Here is a 20239-nt window from a genome sequence, read left to right on the forward strand (position 1 = left end):
CTGGTGAGCACAGGGTCAGGCAGCTGCCAGAACATCGTGGTTTGTCCTCTGAGGTGTAATGTTCCGCTAAGCCTATGTTCTACTTCTCACCTACCAACAATGCATCCTAGTGGAATAAACCATACATGGACACCCAAGAAGAAGAAGAATGGAGAGCCCACACAATCAGGGCTTTGAACCAGAACATGGGCGCTTAACAGGAACAACCTTTGGGCAGGTATTCTCCCCTTGTCAGAACAAACTGGTAATGAATCACAAACTTATTTCATTAGGATCATCCTTTCAGTAGTTTTCAGGTTTGCTGGTTTCCAAGGCTGAGGGCCTCAGAGAATCTTTCAATAAAGAGAGCAACTGTGTACGTTGCATGGCTATTCCTTACATCCATTCTATTCTAACAAAAAGATGATGCTTAGTGTTTGCAAGGTTAACAAGATCCATGCTATACTCTGACTAGGTAGGCAGCTAACAGTCACACTTTACATATGAAAAAACTTAAGCAAAAGATCTGTGCTATCATAATACCTTGTCATCCCCCACATCGGTTAAACATGGAGAGTGATACAATGCCACAGGCTGTGGTAGACAGAAGCATGACCACCTTTCTGACCAAATACTACCTTCACAGACTGGTGGATGTGCCCCATCAGCCTCATATCCTTAGTGTGCTTGTACCTCCCACACCTGGGATATCTGTGACCCTGGCATAGGACATAGTATGTGCTCCAAGGGAAAGAGCAAGATACTTTTTCTTCTTGGTAAGCACAGCCTTACCTAACAGCACAGATAGACTTCTCCAGAATGTGGATTTGGGATGAATTTGAGGAGCTGGCTTCTGACTACAGGTTTAAAAGCTCATCAATCACCTCACATACCACCCACCTGAGAATCCCACATCTAATTGATCTGTAGGAAAGTTAAACACCCACAGGATGTTGGGGGATGGGGGTGTCATTTAAATAGAGGAGAAAAAAAAAAGATTAAGCTACAGTGAGAAACAGAATACTTGTCAGGTAAAGACAGAAGAAGTAGATAAACCTGAACTTCAGTGTTTTGGATAAAGGAGAAAAGGGGCATCATATATAGCTCAATTAGTCTATGATGGCAGAGAAAAATGAAGACTTATGTGCTCTGTCTCTGATTTAAGGGATCCCTCTCTCATGCAGGGAGCCAGTGAGTTGTGGAGATGCTGCCTTTCAGTAAGGAAGGTTGCTCAGTAGCATGGGTTTACTAAGCAGAGTTAGCAGGGTTGCTAGCAAGTTGAAGAGTGGCATGGGGAAATATATATGCACAACCAGAGAGCAGGTCTTTGTGTGGTCCTGGCCGAGTTGACATTGTTTTGTCTTCCTCTGTCCCTAGTGTGGGGCGTACCAAAGGTTATATATGGTCAGTGCTGGCTGTGAAGGTGGCATGTCTCAGTGATGGTGCTTGGGGTGAGCACCTCAGTCTGAAGCTGTCCTTAAACCACTGCATGGATGTGATTCCCTCTGATTGTTTTTGGATCTCCTGTGCTGGAGGAGGCTCTGCCCAAATTGCTCTCAGTGAACAAGTAGAACCTGTCGGGTGGGGTTGAAACATCGCTTTTCTTCTGTTGCAGGCTCAGAGGAAGGCTTTATTGGTGATAAGGAGGATGACAGGAGCTGGCTCTGCCTGGAGAGAAAAGGTGGCCGCGGAGGGCAGAGCAGCTGGGCAGCACAGAGCGAGCAGAGGTAAGGAGCTGGAGCACTTGCACTAAGTGTGTCCGAGGCAGAAAAGGCCGCTTTCACGCCTGGTCACCAGGAAACCGTGGCGCCGAGCACCGGTCGGTATCGGAGGCCTTTGTCTCCCTCCACCGTGAGACAACTGAGCAGACACATACAGACCCACCGGACCCACTGCTCGCCGGGGGTGCGGCGCCGCCATGACGGAGGGGCGGAGGCGAGCGGTGTGCCCGCCCCAACATGGCTGCCGCCAGTCAGGTAACGTGCAGCGGTGGCCGGGACTGGGGCTGCAGCGCCCGCCTAGACCGGCGCTCGGCTGGGGAGGGAGAGCAGGAGCAGGCGAGGGCGGAGGGAGCAAGGGCTTCTGTCCTCCCTGCCGCGCCGCCTCTGGGGGGAAGCTGAGTCCGCTGCGGCCTGGCCCCGGCCTTGTCTCTTGCCCTGTCGGGGCGACGTGGTGTGAAAGGGGAGAGGGCCAAGTCAGCCCCTGCGTCTTCCTCGCAGCTTTTGCAGCCTTCCTTCCCCCCCCCCCCCCCCCCCCCATTTACTCAGGGCAGAGCGTCACGCGCACATTCCTGTTGTTATTCCTATTACCGTGCGAACGCCCAGAGCCCGTGAGTTTGAGGAGTGTCGCTGGGAGGTTTCAGTGCTGGCTGAGCGGGGGTAGGGATGGCCGCAGGGGAGTACTGGAGCCTTGACCAGTGTTGGAACTCCTACATCTCCGTCAGGGCTTCTGGATTTCGTTTTCTCCCCTGAGTTTTGATGTCCGTGTGTATGCAGCGGCTGTGTACACTACTACTTACGTGCCTGCGGCACAACAGCAAGCCCAAACTGAGTTTTAAGCTGCCAAGCTTCATAGCTGGGCGCGGCGCTCCCTCTGCTGACAGCTGCCGGTTAGCTCCGATGCAGTTTCGTTTCGTGAGTGGCTTTTGCTGCAAATAAGGTTCTTATTGCATTAAAACTTTACATTAACAGTGGTTGTTTCAGGCCAGTTGTGTGACCTCCTGTACCCTGAGCTGCCATTGCAAGGGGAAATTCTTTCAGTGCGTTTTGAAGAGCTGTTTTGTTTGCAGTACTTGTGAAAGGGGACGATAGCAGTAGTGACTAATGTGCTCCTTCGTGCTCTTTCTTCTACAGGCATGTTGGCCTTTGTAATGGGGATGCGCGATGCTGCCACACAGTTTTGCACTTCTGTGCATCTGATTGTGATTCCTTAACTTGGAAATCAAGGTTTCTGTGCCTGCAGAATTGAGCCTCGTGTAATGGTGCAACAGACAAGGCAGAGAGTTTAGGCCTTGTTTAGATGGAAACTAAGGGAAGGTTCTGGTGTCTCAGCAATGCAAATAATGCTGTTTGAAATCCATTCAAGGGCTGAAGGCATCTGGGTAATGCTGGTAAGCATGACAGAGCATGTAGGGAAGATCTTGAGCTTCTTGAGCAGCAACTGAAAGGCCAGGCGCTGTGGGACAGGGCATCTCTGCCAGGTTTAAAGGCTGTTTAGGCAGCTGTTACACCTCATCTGTTGCTTGTTCTGTTTAGTTCAGAGGTTATGAAAAGATGGAAAGAAGTCTTTTCAGCTTCAGTTTCTGTGCTAATTTGCCAAATGCTTGGACATGACTTGTTTTTTTGATTTTGGTTTGGTTTTTTTTGGCTGCAGAATGTGAGATGTTGCAAGGATGTGACTAAAGGCCTGACTAAACTCAGAGCTCCTCCCCTGAGGTCAGATGTTATGGGAGTGGTCTGAGACTCAGTTCAATATCCTTTTTTCTGGCTGGGTCTGTTCTGTGGAGGCTGCCTGACCATGGTCTGACCAGTATGGGTGGTGTACATATACATAGCCTTCATGCTTTTCTATATGAACCAGATTTGTATGAGGAGTCTTTGGCAGCTCTTTTGGGAGGATTAGAATCTGTTATTTCCACAGGTGCTTTTCATATTCTGATTCCCTTTAAAGATTTTTCTCTTTTGGTGCAATTAATAGTTGTGCATGTTGGTGATGGTAATGCTGCAGCAGTCACAGGGAATATGTACTTACAGCTCCTGTGCAGCTCTTCAATATTTTTATAACAGTTTTACTAGCTTAATTACATTTGGCTAAAGGAAAACATTTGCTAAGTTGTTCAATACAAAGTTGCATCAAATAGTAACTTTTTTTTATACCTTTGCAATTTTCCAGTGGTACATTGTTATATTATTATGATGGTGTCTATAGGGTGGTTATTGGGAAGCAGCTGCATGGTCTTTCAAGCCAGAAGGTATGCAAGTGGGCAGCAAGTGGGCAGTCAGAGCAGTTGACACCTTTAAATAAATACACACAGTGGTGACTGGTGTAGGGTTTGTGTAGTGTTTGTTTTTTTTTTGTTCTTTGAAAAAAAACCAAAAATATTTATTTGGGAGAAGAGAAGGTGGAAGGATTGTTGTCAGATCAATGATTATAAAAGAATTGAAAAGGACAGACAACCACAGTTGGATTGTCTAGCTGTATTATTAGGAGGATTTTTTTGGGAAAGACAAGAAGAACCCCCTAAAATATGGGTAAGGGATTATGTTATAGTGAGACAAAAAGGGAAAGTCAGAGCTTAATCATGTTAGTGTCTGGGAGCTTTGTCAGTGTTACGTGAGGTCTGGACTCTTCCCTTGCATCTGAAGGAAGTTGGAAGGGAGGAAAAGAAAGGCTCAAAGAGGTGTAGGAAGGTGTTATATGATCTTAGTATAGTGGTAGACCAGAAGTGACAAAAGATGCAACAAAACCTGGAGAAGGCCAGTGACTTTTGAGTAACTCACTGGCAGGTAAATGCTGTGTTGCTACTAAATTTAGTAGTTAATATATGTGCAAAGTTTTCTGTTCCTCCTAATGACAGGAAGGTGATTTGCATTTGGCCTTTGGAGGTATGCTAAATGAGGTGGGGAGCATTCCTGGCTGCTAGTTCTTGAACATCTAATTATTGAACACATTTTTCTACTATCAAAAAAAGCAGTTTTTGCCAAATGTCATATTCACTTGAAAGTGGCAATTAGGAAAAAGGAGGCAAATGAGAACAATTAATTTTCAATTCAAGCATTTGGTGAGGCATGAATAACTTGGAAGATAAGATGGTACAAAGCTCATGGCAGTTCCATGTGTATTTTTTTCTCTCATTCTGCTCTGGAGAGACTGTAGAAAGAAGGAAATGAACTGCAACTACAATGTGAAAACAGGAGAGGCAGACAGGTTAAAACCTGCAAATGGATATAGTGATATTGTGAAGAAGAGAAAAACTAGAAAATGAAATCTAGCATCCTGCCAGTCTTTATAAAGCTTTATTTCTGGGAGGGATACTCTTAATAAGACAGTTTAATAATGCAGCCTCCGAGATGGGGAAAACTGCTGTTGACTGAGGAAGAACATATTTTGCAGACTTGGTTTTGTCAGCCCCAAGTAAGTCATAAAGTCTGTAATTTATCCAAAGTACTATTACTGTTCTAGAGGTGACATACAGGATGGGAAGACTGTTTTTCTAGAGCAGACTGAAATACTTGATTTTTCAAGCAGGACACTTACTATATGTTGTTACTTCTGCTTCCTAGATCACCAGCATGGAACTTATAACAAGCAAAGAGCATTTGAAAGTCCAGAAAATGAAGAAGAAGGTATTGAGGAAGCAGCTCAGAGCTCAGCACACATTGCTGAGACATGAGGGCATTGAGTGCTCCTCCCATGCCACACAGGTGACTGATACTTCTGATTTTGATGGTAGTATGAAAATACTGCTGATCTGTGTTCTATTCTCATGTATGCTTTGTCTAAAATGCAAGTTCCCATCTAAAATATGTTTCCTGATACTGAGGGTTTTCTGTGCCTCTGATTTCAAAGCAGAGCTGTACTTCAGCAGTTTAACATCTGTGGAGAGACTTTGTTGAAATTTTGGATAAGTTTTTTGATCTGAACCGGTAATTCCTTGAGTTGGGGAGTAGGAGGAAATGTGACAAATATTACCTTGTTGATGTAGATAAACTTCTATTCTCTTTCCCTGATTTCTTTGGCTTTTAGCTTTTGTATTTTTCTTTCCTCTGTATTCTCTATCAAGTGTAATTTGCCTCATCTAAACTCCCTGTTAAAAACATGTCTATCTTAGAAATCTTCTGTCCACATTGTTTTCTTCACCTAAATTGATTTAGGCTGTGGTTCTGTGGGAGTTGAACTGATTGACTGACTTGCAGCTGTTGAAAAGGGGCCAACATTCTCTTCCCTTGCACAAAAAGGGACAAGATGGAAAGAATTCTGCTTTCTTATGATGCTCAGTGAACTTTGACATAAGCCACTTTATTTGTTAATTAACAGAAAACTACTCAGCTTTTTGATTTGTTGTATTTGCTACAGTAAAGAGTTGCAGCAGATCAGAGGGTGACCTTGAGATACTGGTGTAGCAAAAAATGACAAACTTGCAGGCAGGAAGGGAAGAAGTCAGAGTATCATTTTCCTCCATGTGTGGGGAGATGTTACTGCTCTACAGTGTTTCAAGCCATTATCACTTCCTCTAGCCTTATTCACCTTCATCCTGTAAATTATCCTGCAAATTCTTCCCATTCAGATACAGAAACATCCATTAGATCTTTATACTTTTTTTTGTAACAAAATTAGGCATAGTGTTCACTCAGATTTCACACCACATAGACATACGCTAAAATAACACAGTAGTCTTGCTCCTCTTTGGAGCAGGGACCGTAATCCAGGACTTGTTCCCCTTGACAATGCCATAGATACCAAATTATCCATTTAATCTATCCAAAGAGTAATTTTGAGATATAGCAAGTTCCTCATCAATGATGGAACATTTGAATAAGCGATAAATGAAACAAAAATCGTAGTTCTAGTGATAAGCATGTGTCAAGAATACAGAAAATGCTTTCAGGCTTTGTGTAAGAGTGATTATGTTGAAATTATTCAGCTGGGAGAAGATGATCAGTTATTGTGGATGCTGCTGCTGTGTAGTTACAGTATTTGTAGGTGAAGTACCTACAGCCAGTGAAAGCACTAGTTTGGCTCTCTGCATTTCCTCTGCACACATGGGCCTCTCCATTAATAACAGTTTGGAAAATAACTAATTAATAATGTGGTCACCTTTGAAAAATGTGATCAGTAACAGCCAGCCTGATGCGGTACGAAGAACAAGGGTTAAAGGAGCCATTGCAATAGGTGTAGTCGTAGCAGTATTGTATTTTTTAAAATAATCCTTATCTTCAGTTTTAAACCTAATTTGCTGTATTTTAGAGAAGTGAAATTCTGTTATTTGAAACAATTGAACACTTTCCTAGCTGCCTTCAGAAAAGGTCATAGAACATTTTGAGGCTTTAAGGAAAAGATTACCTGAAAGCTTTATGGAAAGGTGTTACATGGGATCAGAGTAAATTGTTGCTGGTTGTTTGCAGTCCCCGGAGCTCATTCCAAGCTTTGACTGCATCCTTATTTGGCCTTAAACAGGGACTTAAACTTTTTTCAACCACCGTGATTAGATTGAACAGCCAATATAGCTTGAGTAGCCAATGTTGAATAGCCAATAGCATATAGCTATTTATATGTCAAAAGAACTCGCACCTTTATTTTGAAAAGGTCTGTGTATTAATCTAATGATATTTCTTGAATAATAGCCCTTAGAAACAATAAAACAGAACTTTTCAAATGTGACAAACCAGCAACAGTCCTCGCAAACTGCAGACTCCTTGATAATTTTGGACATAAATCACTATGATAGCATAGAATTAAGCAGTTGGGCCTTGTTCATGAAGTAATCTCTGTTAACCAAGGATGGGACATAAATTCATTTTTTTTTTAATAAAAATGAGAGAGCATTTTTGGTTGAGAGTCCTGGAGCAGAACTAGGTGCACTTTTTCTAGAGGCTTCTGCTTTTTTGTGGTGAGCCTGATGTATGGTGGACATGAGGTGGAACTGGGAATATCAGTCTCTGTGCTTGAAAAAGGTCAGAAAGTCTTTCTTAAAAAAAAAAATTAATCGGTCTTCAAAGGTTTTTTTGTTTGGTTTTGTTAGTGGTAACGGGTCTCCAGAAAAAATTCCATTGTAGAAACCTCAAAAATTGTATGTGCCAGTGTCACTGTTTGTCTGCAGTACACTTGAAGCACGTGTTCTGATTCGAAGCTGAAGTGCTTTTGTAATAATAACCACATGCATTAATTGAGGAGGTACCTCTAACAGAGGTTGCAAGCCTTTCTGCTAGAATATGTGCTGGGCTAACAAAGGTTGCCTTAGCCTCATATACCAAGCTCATGGAACTGTAAGTATGTTGTGTGGAATAAGAGTACTCATCAGCTTAAATTTTCTTTATAATGCTGCTCTCTTGGTGTAAAGTATTAGTTTTAAATAAACTGATATTCATCACTAATTCGCCATGTATTTTCTTTTTAAATTCCTCTTCAATTAGAGCCTGGTTATTGCCAATGCTGGTCTTGGTAATGGGATGAGTAGACACCAACTGCTTAGGATAGTAGAAGAATATGGATTGGTGGAAACAGTCTTAATGCCACCGAGTAAGCCATATTCATTTGTGAAATATGGGACAACAGAAGAAGCAAAGAAAGCCTTTGATGCCCTTAATGGAAAAGAAGTAACACTGGAAGGCTGTGGCCAAAATATTGTTCTATATATTAATTTTGTGGAAAAAGGTATACTTTTTTTTGCTGTCCTATATATCCAACTTCCTGTGTACTGTTTCCCTTTGATTTTATTTCTTAGGCTAGTAAATGTAGCTAAAAGTACACTTCGTAAGTAGACACAGAATGAAAAACAGAATTTAAGATTCAAGACATAAAATAATCTTTGCTCTTTGTATTTCTTGATAGGATACTCTAAACTGCTTTGCTTGGAGGCAAAAGGAAAAAGGATTTAGATAGTTTCCAGACCATTTGAAACTGCACATGAGGGTTTTGTTATTAAGGAGCTAAAATGGGGCCTGGGAGATATCTGGGCAGTTCATTGGATTTCTTGTGTGACCCTGATTTTGCAATCTCTATCTTGAATCCAAGAAGGAAAGTAGGTACAATAAGATTTCTGTCCTGGTTTATTTAGGCTTTCTTTAAGGCTGACTGTAAGCAATTTAGTACAAGAATCTTTGCCCTTTCTATGAGCTCTTATAATGTCTGCTGAAAAGGGTTTCCGATGTTGTCTGTACATTCTGCCAGTGAATAGCTTTTTTAAGCTATTATGATAGTAAACTGTCCCTAAATCACCAGCATTCTGTGTTCACCTAGGCATTGCAATATACTCCTCTGTATATGATTACAGATTACACTTCAGAGAAACAATCTGGTGATTTGGTAAATCAGTGAAGTTTTAGAAAACTAAAATGCAGGTAGAATCCTGAAGTGACTGGGAAATTCTTATTACTGTTATTTTGATAGGAAAATCACAAGTGGTTTTGTGTTTGAATGGCATGGACTCTTACTGGTCTCATGCAGTAAAATTTTTGAAGTCCCACATGACATACTTGTCTCTAAATTGGAGAGACATCAATTTGATGGATGGACCACTCGGTGGATAAAGAACTGGCTGGATGGCCGCACGCAAAGAGTTATGGTCAATGGCTCAATGTCTGGCTGGAGACCAGTAACGAGTGGTGTCCCTCAGGGATCGGTGTTGGGACCGGTCTTGTTTAACATCTTTGTCGCTGACATGGGCAGTGGGATTGAGTGCGCCCTCAGCAAGTTTGCCGATGACACCAAGCTGTGTGGTTCGGTTGATACGCTGGAGGGAAGGAATGCCATCCAAAGTGACCTTGACATGCTTATGAGGTGGGCTGATGCCAACCTCATGAAGTATAACCATGCCAAGTGCAAGGCCCTACACCTGGGTCAGAGCAATCCCAGGAACAGCTACAGGTTGGGCAGAGAAGAGATTCAGAGCAGCCCTGCGGAGAAGGACTTGGGGGTGTTGGTTGATGAGAAAATGAACTGAGCAGGCAGTGCCCGCTTGCAGCCCAGAAAGCCAACCGTATCCTGGGCTGCATCAAAAGGAGAGTGACCAGCAGGTCGAAGGAGGTGATCCTGTCCCTCTACTCTGCTCTTGTGAGACCTCACCTGCAGTATTGTGTGCAGTTCTGGTGTCCTCAACATAAAAAGACCATGGAACTGTTGGAACAAGTCCAGAGGAGGGCCACAAGGATGATCAGGGGACTGGAGCACCTCCCGTATGAAGACAGGCTGAGAAAGTTGGGGCTGTTCATCCTGGAGAAGAGAAGGCTGCGTGGAGACCTCATAGCAGCCTTCCAGTATCTGAAAGGGGCCTATAGGGATGCTGGTGAGGGACTCTTCATTAGGACTGTAGTGACAGGACAAGGGGTAACGGGTTAAAACTTCAACAGGGGAAGTTTAGATTGGATATAAGGAGGAAATTCTTTCCTGTTAGGGTGATGAGGCCCTGGAATAGGTTGCCTAGGGAGGTTGTGAATGCTCCATCCCTGGCAGGGTTCAAGACCAGATTGGATGAAGCCTTGCACTAGATGGTTTAGTGTGTGGTGTCCCTGCCCATGGCAGGGGTGTTGGAACTCGATGATCTTAAGGTCCTTTCCAACCCTAACTATTCTATGATTCTATGAAGTGGTTTGCATGGTGCAAAACTTGGGCCTTATCCTGTTTTGCCTTGCCCAAAAGGATCATTTATTTACCAAATAAGACCCTCATAAGGGTTCCATTGCATCATTAAAGTAAATACTTTTACAGCTATACTGCAGGAAACACATGGTTTTACTTTCTCAAACAGTAACAATATTTTATTTTTCTATACATCCTAGTTTTCTGGAATAATGCTGTTCCTACAAGCTTGCCTCCAGGCTTAATGGTCATTGAAAAGATTATTTCTCCAGAGGAAGAAAGGAGAATATTGGAAAGTATTGACTGGACAGGAGGTGAAGATACTCAAAATGGTGGGTAAAACCATAGGAATCCAGGATTTCCATACTTTCATGCTGTTTTTTCTTACAGTTTGATTTATAAGAAATCAATGTATTGGCAAATGTATTGCTTCAAATCATTGTGTATTTGTTCTTAGTATTTTAGAAATTAGGTCTTTATATTGGAATTGATTAAACTCCTGGGGCAAGTGGTCCAGACTGATACTCTGGTATGGATTTACTTGAATAATGTTCCTGCATCTAAAATCAACTAAAATACTGTTTTGGTGTCTTATGCCAAGTACAATGATGTTTTGTGAAGGTTATCCGTGTAATTTATGTTCAACTGAGCAGCTTTGTCTTTTCTTAAATCAAAAAATGTCAGGCACAAGCACATTCTGGATGCTTCTGTCCTTTCACTTTAACTTTGTGGAGTTAAATCTCCTTTAACTCTGTGGAGTTAAATCTCTCAAGTAATTTAAAAGAACAATTAATCAATAAAAAGTTTTGTTCCTTGGAACACCACAAAGAGTTATATTGGCCTTAGCTAACATGTAACTTGGTGATTAGTGAAAGTGAAGGATCCTGCTGTATCTGTAGTGTGATAATCAAGTGAAAGTTCAGAGATCAAGGCAAGAATAAAGATGGATTAAACATGGCTCAAGAAAATTGATTCCCTCTACTTCTTGCATATAGAAAAACACCATCAGTTTGACTTCAAACAGCAGTGAATGTGATGCCTGATGAAATATAAAAGGTAATAAGGCTTAAGAAGCATGTGCTGTGAAGGACAGTGGTCAGATAGAATAGGGAAGCTTAGCAAATTGCCTATACTGTTTTATGTAGTTTAAATTAAGCTTGTGTTTTTACAGCCCAGAAGACTTTAAAGCATAGAAGAGTAAAACATTTTGGCTATGAGTTTCGCTACGATAACAACAATGTCAATAAAGACAAACCTTTACCTGGAGGTGAGAATTTTCCTGTTAAACTCATTTTGCACTGATGTTTGAACCATTATATAAAGCCTTTAAGCCTTGCTGAGATGTCAGCTTCTCATTAAAGAAGAGGTGAAATTCTAATAAAAGGAGATCCTTCACTGTATTTTAAGCACACCCTGAACAGTGCTTTTGAATGAGAGGTATTTCAAATTACCTGAAGTGCTTGAAGCTTGTTTTCCAATCAGTTGCAGCGGGGGTTGCTGACCTTTGTTGAGGTCCAGTGTAATGAGGCTTTTGGGATTGTGTCATTCATTTTTATCTTTTGTTCCATAAAACAATTGTGTTACAAATTACGTACTCATTTGTTTGGGAGTTATGACGTATATTGCTCTGTATATTTATCTTGACTAACTTGAAGCTTGCTGGATGCACACCAAAAAAAAAATTTCCTTTTGGACTAAAAGCAATTTGAAGAAGTTTGAATAGCTCTTGTTTAGAGTTGAGAGCTGTGAGTCAGAGAAAAGCAACTGAGTCATTTTATAGTCTTAGATTTAAAATTAGTGAAATAGGGTAGTTAAATGCCTATAAAACTTGAAGGTGGTTAAGGTGTTGCATGTGTAATGGCATGGATGTAGCTTCCGAGAGGAGGATTCTGGTTACATTGTGGTTTTAACAGTAAAGCTATATAATCGTAAAACATTGATACTTAAGCTGTTTTCTAGTCTTACAGCTGGGCTATTTTATATGTGAGAAGTATAAACACTTGGGGACAAAAACCTGAAAATCAATAGCTTTATCTAAGGGCTTTGACTAACATGCTTGTGGGTGTTATCTCCAACAGAATTTTACAATGAAGTCCTCAGGTAAAATAGCAAACCAAAGATTCAGTGAAGGACTGCAGCTTTTATTCCTGTTTCAAGACCAGTTTAACCTCAGCAGATTTTCTTTTGTTGTGATATATGATCTAATTCAGTAACAGATTTTTAGGGGTAAGTTTTTAGAAAGCTCTCTGCACAGCTTCTTATTTCTGCATAATAATTTTGCTTCTTGCCTGCAACTTTTTAACTGTAGTTTATGGAAACTTTGATTTAATATGGCTTTATTTGCATAGGGATAGTGCAGTTTGCATTTGTAAGGAGTAATCTGCTTCTGAATGTGGAGGCCTTGGGGGAATAGCCTTTCTAATTGTGAGGTGTTACTAATATATGGGACTTGCAGATCAGGCCCCCAGTTCTGATGTGTGTGCATTACAGCAAATGCAAAATGATCATTATCAAAGATGGATTTATGTATCTATAGAGCTGTTTGTATGTATCTTGTCCAGTTAGTATTTATTGTAAAAAGAAAGGATAAATGTAAAAAAGCTATCCTGTCTTGCTTATAGTTTTGTTTCTGTAATTAGGTCTTCCTGAAATTTGTGACCCATTCTTGGAGAACTGCTTGAAGCAGGGATATATCAAACATAAACCTGATCAACTGACTGTAAATCAGTATGAACCTGGACAAGGTAAGTTAATTTGCCCTTCTAAAGTTTTGAGATCTTGACCTTACATTGTAATTTAACCCTGGTAGGCTGCTAAGCACCACACAGCCACTTGCTTGCTCCCCCTCATTGAGATAGGGGAGAAAATCGGAACGATAAAAGTGAGAAAACTCCTGAATTTTGATAAGCCCCCGGTTTTATTGCTGAGCATGCGATTACATGGTATGGAATACCCCTTTGGTTAGGTATCCAACCTGTGTCACCTCCTAACTTGGGCACTCCGGCTAACTGCTGGCAAGGATGCATGAGAACCAGAAAGGACCTTGATGGTCTGTAAGCACTGCTCAGCAACAACTAAAATATATCTGTATTATCAACACTGTTTTCATAATAAATCCAAAACATAGCCCATAAGCTATGTGAAGAAAATGAACTATCCCAGCCAAACCAGTACAACTTAGCTGAAGATGAGAAGAGCGTTACTAAATGTGACATGGCACAGGGACAGGATTTAAGCACGTGGTTAGTGTATTTCCTCTGTAATGAGAAATGCATTGAATAAAACCTGAAGTCTTCATACTGTTTTCTGAACCTGGGAACTTGTTTAGAAGTTTTTGATACCACTGTTATGGAAATCGATGGTGTTTCAGACTCCAAGGCCATAACATGGAAATTAACCATAAAAAGATATGGGAATAAATAGTCATATTTGGTTTTCTATTCAAGTGCATTTTTTCACTCTCAACTGTTCTTGTTCCTTGTACTGTGCATACAATCTCCAGAAAACATCTCTTGCTGTTAGTACATGTGATGTAATGTTAGTATATATGATATATGGGCTCTTAAAGCATGATGCAAGCAGTGTTCTGTATCTGAGGAATAAGGAATTAGTCTATTTCTGTAGACATCTGAAGAGAAACGTGCTTCTGATCACACCTCTGGGGAATGAATGATGTGCTGTTCTTTTTGTTTAGGTCAATCATCAAGGGTAAGTATCTGTCTGGCTTTTTAGAGTGGCTATCTCATTTGTTCTTAGGAAGAAGAGACAAGAGCTTTTCTTTCAGAGTTAATGCCTGACAGCTAATACAGTGTCTGCCAAAGAAGGATCTGAAAAGCTTATCCTATTTGTTTATCTATGACAGTCTCTTGATACAGTCATGTACTTCTGGCTGGGACACTAGAGATTTGTTAGAATTGTAGTTTTTCATCAAGAATAGAAGCAGGGTTGGTTTCCTTGTTTTTAAAACAAAAGCCCTGTAAAACCAAAGCAAAATGTTCTTCATTAAGTGCAAATTGTTACAATATGAACGAGCACAAAGTGCAGTCAGATTAATTCCTCTAATATCGGTGTTCTGAGCCAGATTGTCATTGGAAATTATACTTGAGATTTTAAAGATGTGACTGGGTAGTTAAGCTGTAGGGACCACAATTAAGACATATTAAATTAATTCCTATTTGAGGGTACTTGTTTTCTTTCAGGGTCAGCAATGTTTAAAGTTGTAGATTATACTTGAAAGTTACCTTCTGAATGCATAGGTGGTGTGTCTGTCTGCTTCATATATGGAATATAAACTGCAGATAGGTAGGTCAGTGGGATCTTGGTTGAATTCTCTTGGTAATGCTGAAGAGAGCAATCAGTGTTGCACAGTGAATTGCACTGACATGCGTGTGCATCTGAAGGCAGAGTTTGCTTTATTCTGAGGCAGAGATATGAGCAAACACAAACAGATAATGGCTTTGGTTTTCAAGTCTCACTGATTTTCTGTCAAATTAAATATTGACCTCATAAAATGCTTGTATTGCTCTCACTGAAACTAACGGAATAGTGAATATTTATATAGAGAGGTAAAATCTGGTGTACAATAAAGATACTTTATAGGGCTGATACTGTTAGGAAAAATTTTTTCAGCTCAGAAATTCGATAGTGTCCAAAATGAATGTGGCTAGGATTTTAATAAGCAAGTATGACTGTGCTGTTTTGGATCGCATAGAAGTTACTCGATCTGTCTGGGCCTGCTCTGGTGTCAAAGGAAGGTGTAGCTGCAGCTCTCCCAAGGCTCACGGCTGACTCCAGTTCCCCACCATGCGGTGAGATCTCGCTGCAGCATGCTCCCTCTTCAGCACCTAGTGTTGAGATGCGTGGCACGAGCTGCAGGGAATGGCATTTTCTTTCCAATGAGCAAATCTGAAAGAAAAATGAAAATAAAAAATTGCTGTCATTCTGGCAGTTCTCAGCTATGTGTTTACTCACACACCCAAACTGATGGGGTACCCAGGGGTTAGCTGAGCAATGGGGTGTAAAGTTCTGGGAGCTCCAAAGCAGCGACAGGGTTTAACCCTGGCAGTACCTGTGTTTGCAGTGGTGGTCCTGATTTTGAAGTCGAGAACCTTATGTCAATTATTTGCTTAGTAATAGAAGGAATATTTAGGATGACTTCTCTGTGGAGAGAATGAGGAGGAATAAATGATCATAAATAAACTAGGGCTCAAAATTACCTAACATAGCATAACATAGTGCTAAGTGCTATATTGCCTGCGAGGAGAACATCATGATTTGTAGCTGCTCTCTGCAGCAAGAAGAGCATTTTGAGTCTTTAGAGGGTGAGGCAGGCCTTTGGGTGCCCCAAACTATCGTCTAGATATTTCCACTGATGATACAGGACATTTGCGTTAACTGTGTACATCTGATCTGTAGCATGTACTTCAGTTAGTTGGCTTGATTTCTCTTGGAAGGCAACTCCCTTGTTCATGGTAGTTTTGTTTGTTCAGCCATTTGTTCATCCCAGTCTCCTATATGGACATCCATGAAAGCTAAGCTTGTCAGCAGAGATTGCACTCTATATCTATTATACTGACTTATTTTTTTCCTTATGCAGGAATTCCTCCTCATATTGATACACATTCCGCTTTTGAGGATGAAATAATCGCTCTCAGTTTAGGAGCTGAGGTAAGCTTAGTGTCTGTATGTGTTTTGATGATGCTTTGCTGAGAATTTTAATTTTTACATTGTTTAATCGTTGTGGTTTAAACCCAGCTGCCACGCAGTCTCGCTTGCTCCACTCCCCCCCTTCCTCCCCCCCTTCCCAGCTCCAGAGGGATGGGGAGGAGAATCGAAAGAATGTAACTCCCATGGGTTGAGATAAGAGCAGTCCAGTAACTAAGGTATAACACAAACCACTACTGCTGATACCACCAATAATAATAATGGAAATAACAAGGGAAGAGAATACAACTGGTCATCACCCACCAACCGATACACAGCCCGACCAAGCAGTGATCAAGCCCTTCCAGGTAACTGCCGCCAGTTTTACATCCTGGGCATGACATGCTGTGGTATGGAATACTTCTTTGGTTAGTTTGGGTCAGGTGTCCTGTCTCTGCTTCCTCCCGGCTTCCCCTCCTCCCTGGCAGAGCATGAGTTTCAGAAAGTCCTTGGTCAGAGTAAACATGACTTAGTAACAACTGAAAACATTGGTGTTATCAGTGCTGTTCCCAGGCTGAAAGTCAAAAACACAGCACTGCACCAGCTACTAAGAAGAAAAAAAAATGACTGCTACCGCTGAACCCAGGACATTAATACAAGTCAGTTTAATTTTTCCATGGTGTCTGTTCACACTCATCCGAATTTAATATAAAAGCATGTATGGTAATGTGATATGCTGATTAAATAAGTAACTGCAATGAGGTGTTGTCACTGAAAGATTTGCCAGTGGTATCGGTGATACCCTCTTTTTAACCAGTTCTCCACTGACCTTCTTTAATTTTGTATTTCTCTTGAAGTGCATCACTCCTGTTTATGTTTCTACTTAGATTTTACCTTGTGTCATCCCTTGTTCCCTCTGGTCTACAAAAGTTTCCTATTGTATATCCAATATACATATTACCTGTAGAAAGTCCAGTCAAAGTCTGAGCCTGCTGAGCTAGTTGTGGTGCAGGCAAAGGTAGGCTTCTATCTCATGAGCTTCTAACAAGCACAGATGATGTAGACAAAGTGTGAGAAAGGAAATGGAAGAACAGTGGACTAGCACAGAGTTTTGCACATGCTAACAGCAGGGCTGAGAACAGTCTATATATTGGTTCTTAGTGCGCTAAGTAGCATCTAATTAGGTGCGACCCATGGTGAGGCTCGCTGTGCCCCTGCAGCACATGAAGGTCCATGGTGGAACAAATATCCACCTGCAGTCAGGGGGATGCCCAAAGGAGGCTGTGACCATGAGGGAAGCCTGTGCTGGAGCAGGCTCCTGGCAGGACCTGTAACCCTGTGGGGGACCCACGCTGGAGCTGTCTGTTCCTGAAGGACTGCACCCCATGGGAGGGACCCACAGTGCAACAGTTTGTGAAGAAGAAACTGGGAAGGGAAGGATCCACTTTTTTCTGTGGAAGAGACAGCATGCTGGAGCTGGGAAACAGTGTGAGGAGTCCTCCCCTCAGGAAGGAGTAGCAGAAACAATGTGTAATGAACTGGACACAACTCACATTCTGTATCCCCTGTGTTGCTGGTAGGGAGGAGGTGGAGAATTTGGGAGTGAAGTTTTTTCTTCCCAAGAAGAAGGGAGGGGTGGGGGGGGGGGAGAGGAGGTGTTTCAGGATTTGTTTTTATTTCTCATTATGCTACTCTGATTTGATTGGCAATAAATCAAACTAATTTCTTCAAGTTAAGCCTGTTTTGCCTGTGATGGTAATTGCTGAGTGACCTCTCCCTGTCCTTATCTCAACCCATGAGCCTTTGGTTGTGTTTTCTCCCCTTTGTCCAGCTGGGGAGGGCAGTAACAGAGCAACACTGTCACTAGCACCTGGTGTCCAGCCAGAGTCAACCCACCACAGCTTCCTGTCTTCCTATCCATTTCTTGGCAGTGTTATGTACACATCTGCAGGGCTTGCTTTCATTGCTGTCTTGGGATTTTGTGATGGGGGTTACAGGTATTGCTGTGTATTCCCATGGAACTGAATAACTAGAAGCTTAACAAGGCTGACAACAAGTTACTGCAGTGGGCAATAAAGGTTTGACTTCTGAATCTTTCAGTAAAAAGCTATGAATTCTGTAAGAGAATGATCTAATCTGCTACTTGTTTTTTTCTGGCAGTGGTGTGTAGATGACAGACGTGTGTGTTCATGGAATTGCACCTGTATTACCAATATCATTCTTCTGCTACAAAACAACTTGATTATTGCTCTTGGTTTGTTTCACTCTTCAGGCAGAGAGAACAACATGGCTGGATATTCTGAGCATTGACAATTTTTGAATATTGAGTCTGGGGTTTGGCATCAGCTTCCTCTTTTTTGCAAGTTGTGTGGTGTATGTGGAGCTCCTGGGATTAGGGGTGAGCCTAAGAAAGAATAGCTTTTTCATTAACTTGTGGCAGTGGCACGTCTGTGTTCGTGGTCACTTGCAAATCAGGTGTCCGTGTTGCCAGTCTTTCAGCCTGACCGTGGACAAAAGCATCTATTCTAGAGTAGGAACATCTGGGATTAATTGTGGTGTACTCAGTGGCAGTAGAGTTCTTGCTACTTTTGTTTTGGAATCTCCTAACCTAGGGGCTACTTCCTCATGCGGCTTCTGTGCTTAACCTTGTCTCAGAGACAGTGTATTGTCCTCTGTTCAACTGCAGTGTTGTCTTTTAACAGTGCCAGCACCTCCATGCTAGGGAGCAGTTTCTCTATGAGAAAGTAATTGATCTTCTGTGGAACTTGCCCATCTTAACTTTATTTTTTCTAATACATGCTGAGCATTCAGAGCAGCACAGCAACAGTAGATGACCCCAACTTACAACTCTTCTATGCTGATCCTCTAAATAGTAAAAAAAGTTACTTTAATTTGTAAAAACTGTTGGTGCTGTGATTTCACATACTCTGCCTCAGTCTGCAGCCCAAAGCTTTCTCAGCCTTTCCATTTCAATTAAAGGGCTGAGTTTGGCCCAGATTCTCTAGTACCTCAGTGATAAGGCACTACAGGCAGTGCGTTTCTGGATGATTATATTACAGCACACCTTTGTGATAGTCTCAGAAATGGCCAAAAGCCAAGTGATTTTAATCACTTGAGAAATACAAACCTTTCTTGGAAGTGGAGTGCCTGGAGCATTATGAAACTGTTAAAAATTGGAATGTGTACATTTCAATCAGGAAAATAGCCAGAGTTGGGTAATTTCTGAATATTTTGGGCATAGGCATTGGGCACAGTCTGTTAGATAGCTCCCAAGTTTCAGTGCCTTTTCTGGTGGGCCATTAATACACTTTTCAGCTGCACAGAATTAATTCACAGATGTAGTAAAACAAGCCAGTGGCCCATGAAATACTGTATTAATGGATTTTCTTTCTGGTACATTTACAACTCTTTGATTTCTTTTAATATGTTTTGTGCACTTAGCGCTTCATCTGATTTTTAGAATATAAAACCATTTGCAGTAATATGCAAGTTAGCTGTTTTAGGAGTGAAGCCCTCAGTAAAGCTTACCATGTGCAAAATTTACACACTGGTAATAAATAATTTGAGATGCATATACATCAACAGACTCTGATATCTGTTTCTTCTCTCTGTACTGTGCCTTTTTTTATTTACCTGAATAAATTGGGCTGCAGTGTAGTGGAAAGCACAGATAAACAAAGTTATCCTATTTTTATTCTCCTCAACAGTAAATGCATGCACTGAAATAAGAAGTGCCATAAAGAAATAACCTTGCAACCCAACTGGTTCTGCACCCTATTTGGAACTTGGCTAACTGGACACTTCAGAGGATGAAAAGAAAGCACAATGCCTCATTAAGTTTATTTTTACACTAAGTTATAAAAAGAGCTTTTCTTTCAACTATTTGTATGTTTGTACTACCAGAATCTACAGACTCTGCTAACTAAAATGTTGCTCATCGTTTCTTGTCCTGTCGGTGGGCACTACTAGCAAGAGTCTGGTTCCCTGTTCCCTCCCATTAGGTGTTTATGCACATTGATAAGAGCCATCTTATTTGATGGCTTTTTTTGTTTTTTGTTTTTTGTTTTTTTGTTTTTTGTTTTTGTTTTGTTTTTTTTTTTCTCCTGCATTAGTACTTTGGTGGCTCATATACATCTTCTTGTTCACCAGGGCCCCCAAGGTCCTGGTAGGCAAAGCTGCTGTTTAGCTGATCAGTCCTCAGCATGCAGTGATGCCTGGGACTTTTCACGTCCATCTGTTGATCATCATGAGGTTCCTGTCCCATTTCTGTATTGCTGAGGGTGTGCTCTGCCCCATCATACAGGTAATTTAATGAAGATGT

The 20239-nt window shown here is 41.5% G+C and overlaps 1 protein-coding gene across 3 annotated transcripts in view; it reads left to right on the forward strand.

The window, feature by feature from the left end:
- Positions 1-20239, forward strand: part of ALKBH8 (alkB homolog 8, tRNA methyltransferase) — a 62734-nt gene that overhangs the window by 11653 nt on the left and 30842 nt on the right. Inside the window, exons 2-8 of one of the 3 annotated variants that reach the window (XM_061457788.1) lie at positions 1595-1706; positions 5262-5402; positions 8112-8352; positions 10476-10607; positions 11447-11542; positions 12915-13019; positions 15872-15942. In XM_061457788.1, the coding sequence (XP_061313772.1) occupies positions 5271-5402; positions 8112-8352; positions 10476-10607; positions 11447-11542; positions 12915-13019; positions 15872-15942 (777 nt within the window). In that variant the 5' untranslated portion in view covers positions 1595-1706; positions 5262-5270. Of the gene's footprint in view, positions 1-1594; positions 1707-1850; positions 1956-2231; positions 2309-5261; positions 5403-8111; positions 8353-10475; positions 10608-11446; positions 11543-12914; positions 13020-15871; positions 15943-20239 lie in introns of those variants that run through there. The other 2 variants (XM_061457787.1, XM_061457789.1) reach the window with 2 other exon arrangements.

The sequence above is a fragment of the Pezoporus flaviventris genome, unplaced genomic scaffold (assembly GCF_033815535.1).
Source record: "Pezoporus flaviventris isolate CSIRO_AGI_PZ_B2104156 unplaced genomic scaffold, CSIRO_AGI_Pfla_v1 ptg000025l, whole genome shotgun sequence".
NCBI classification, from domain to species: Eukaryota; Metazoa; Chordata; class Aves; order Psittaciformes; family Psittacidae; genus Pezoporus; species Pezoporus flaviventris.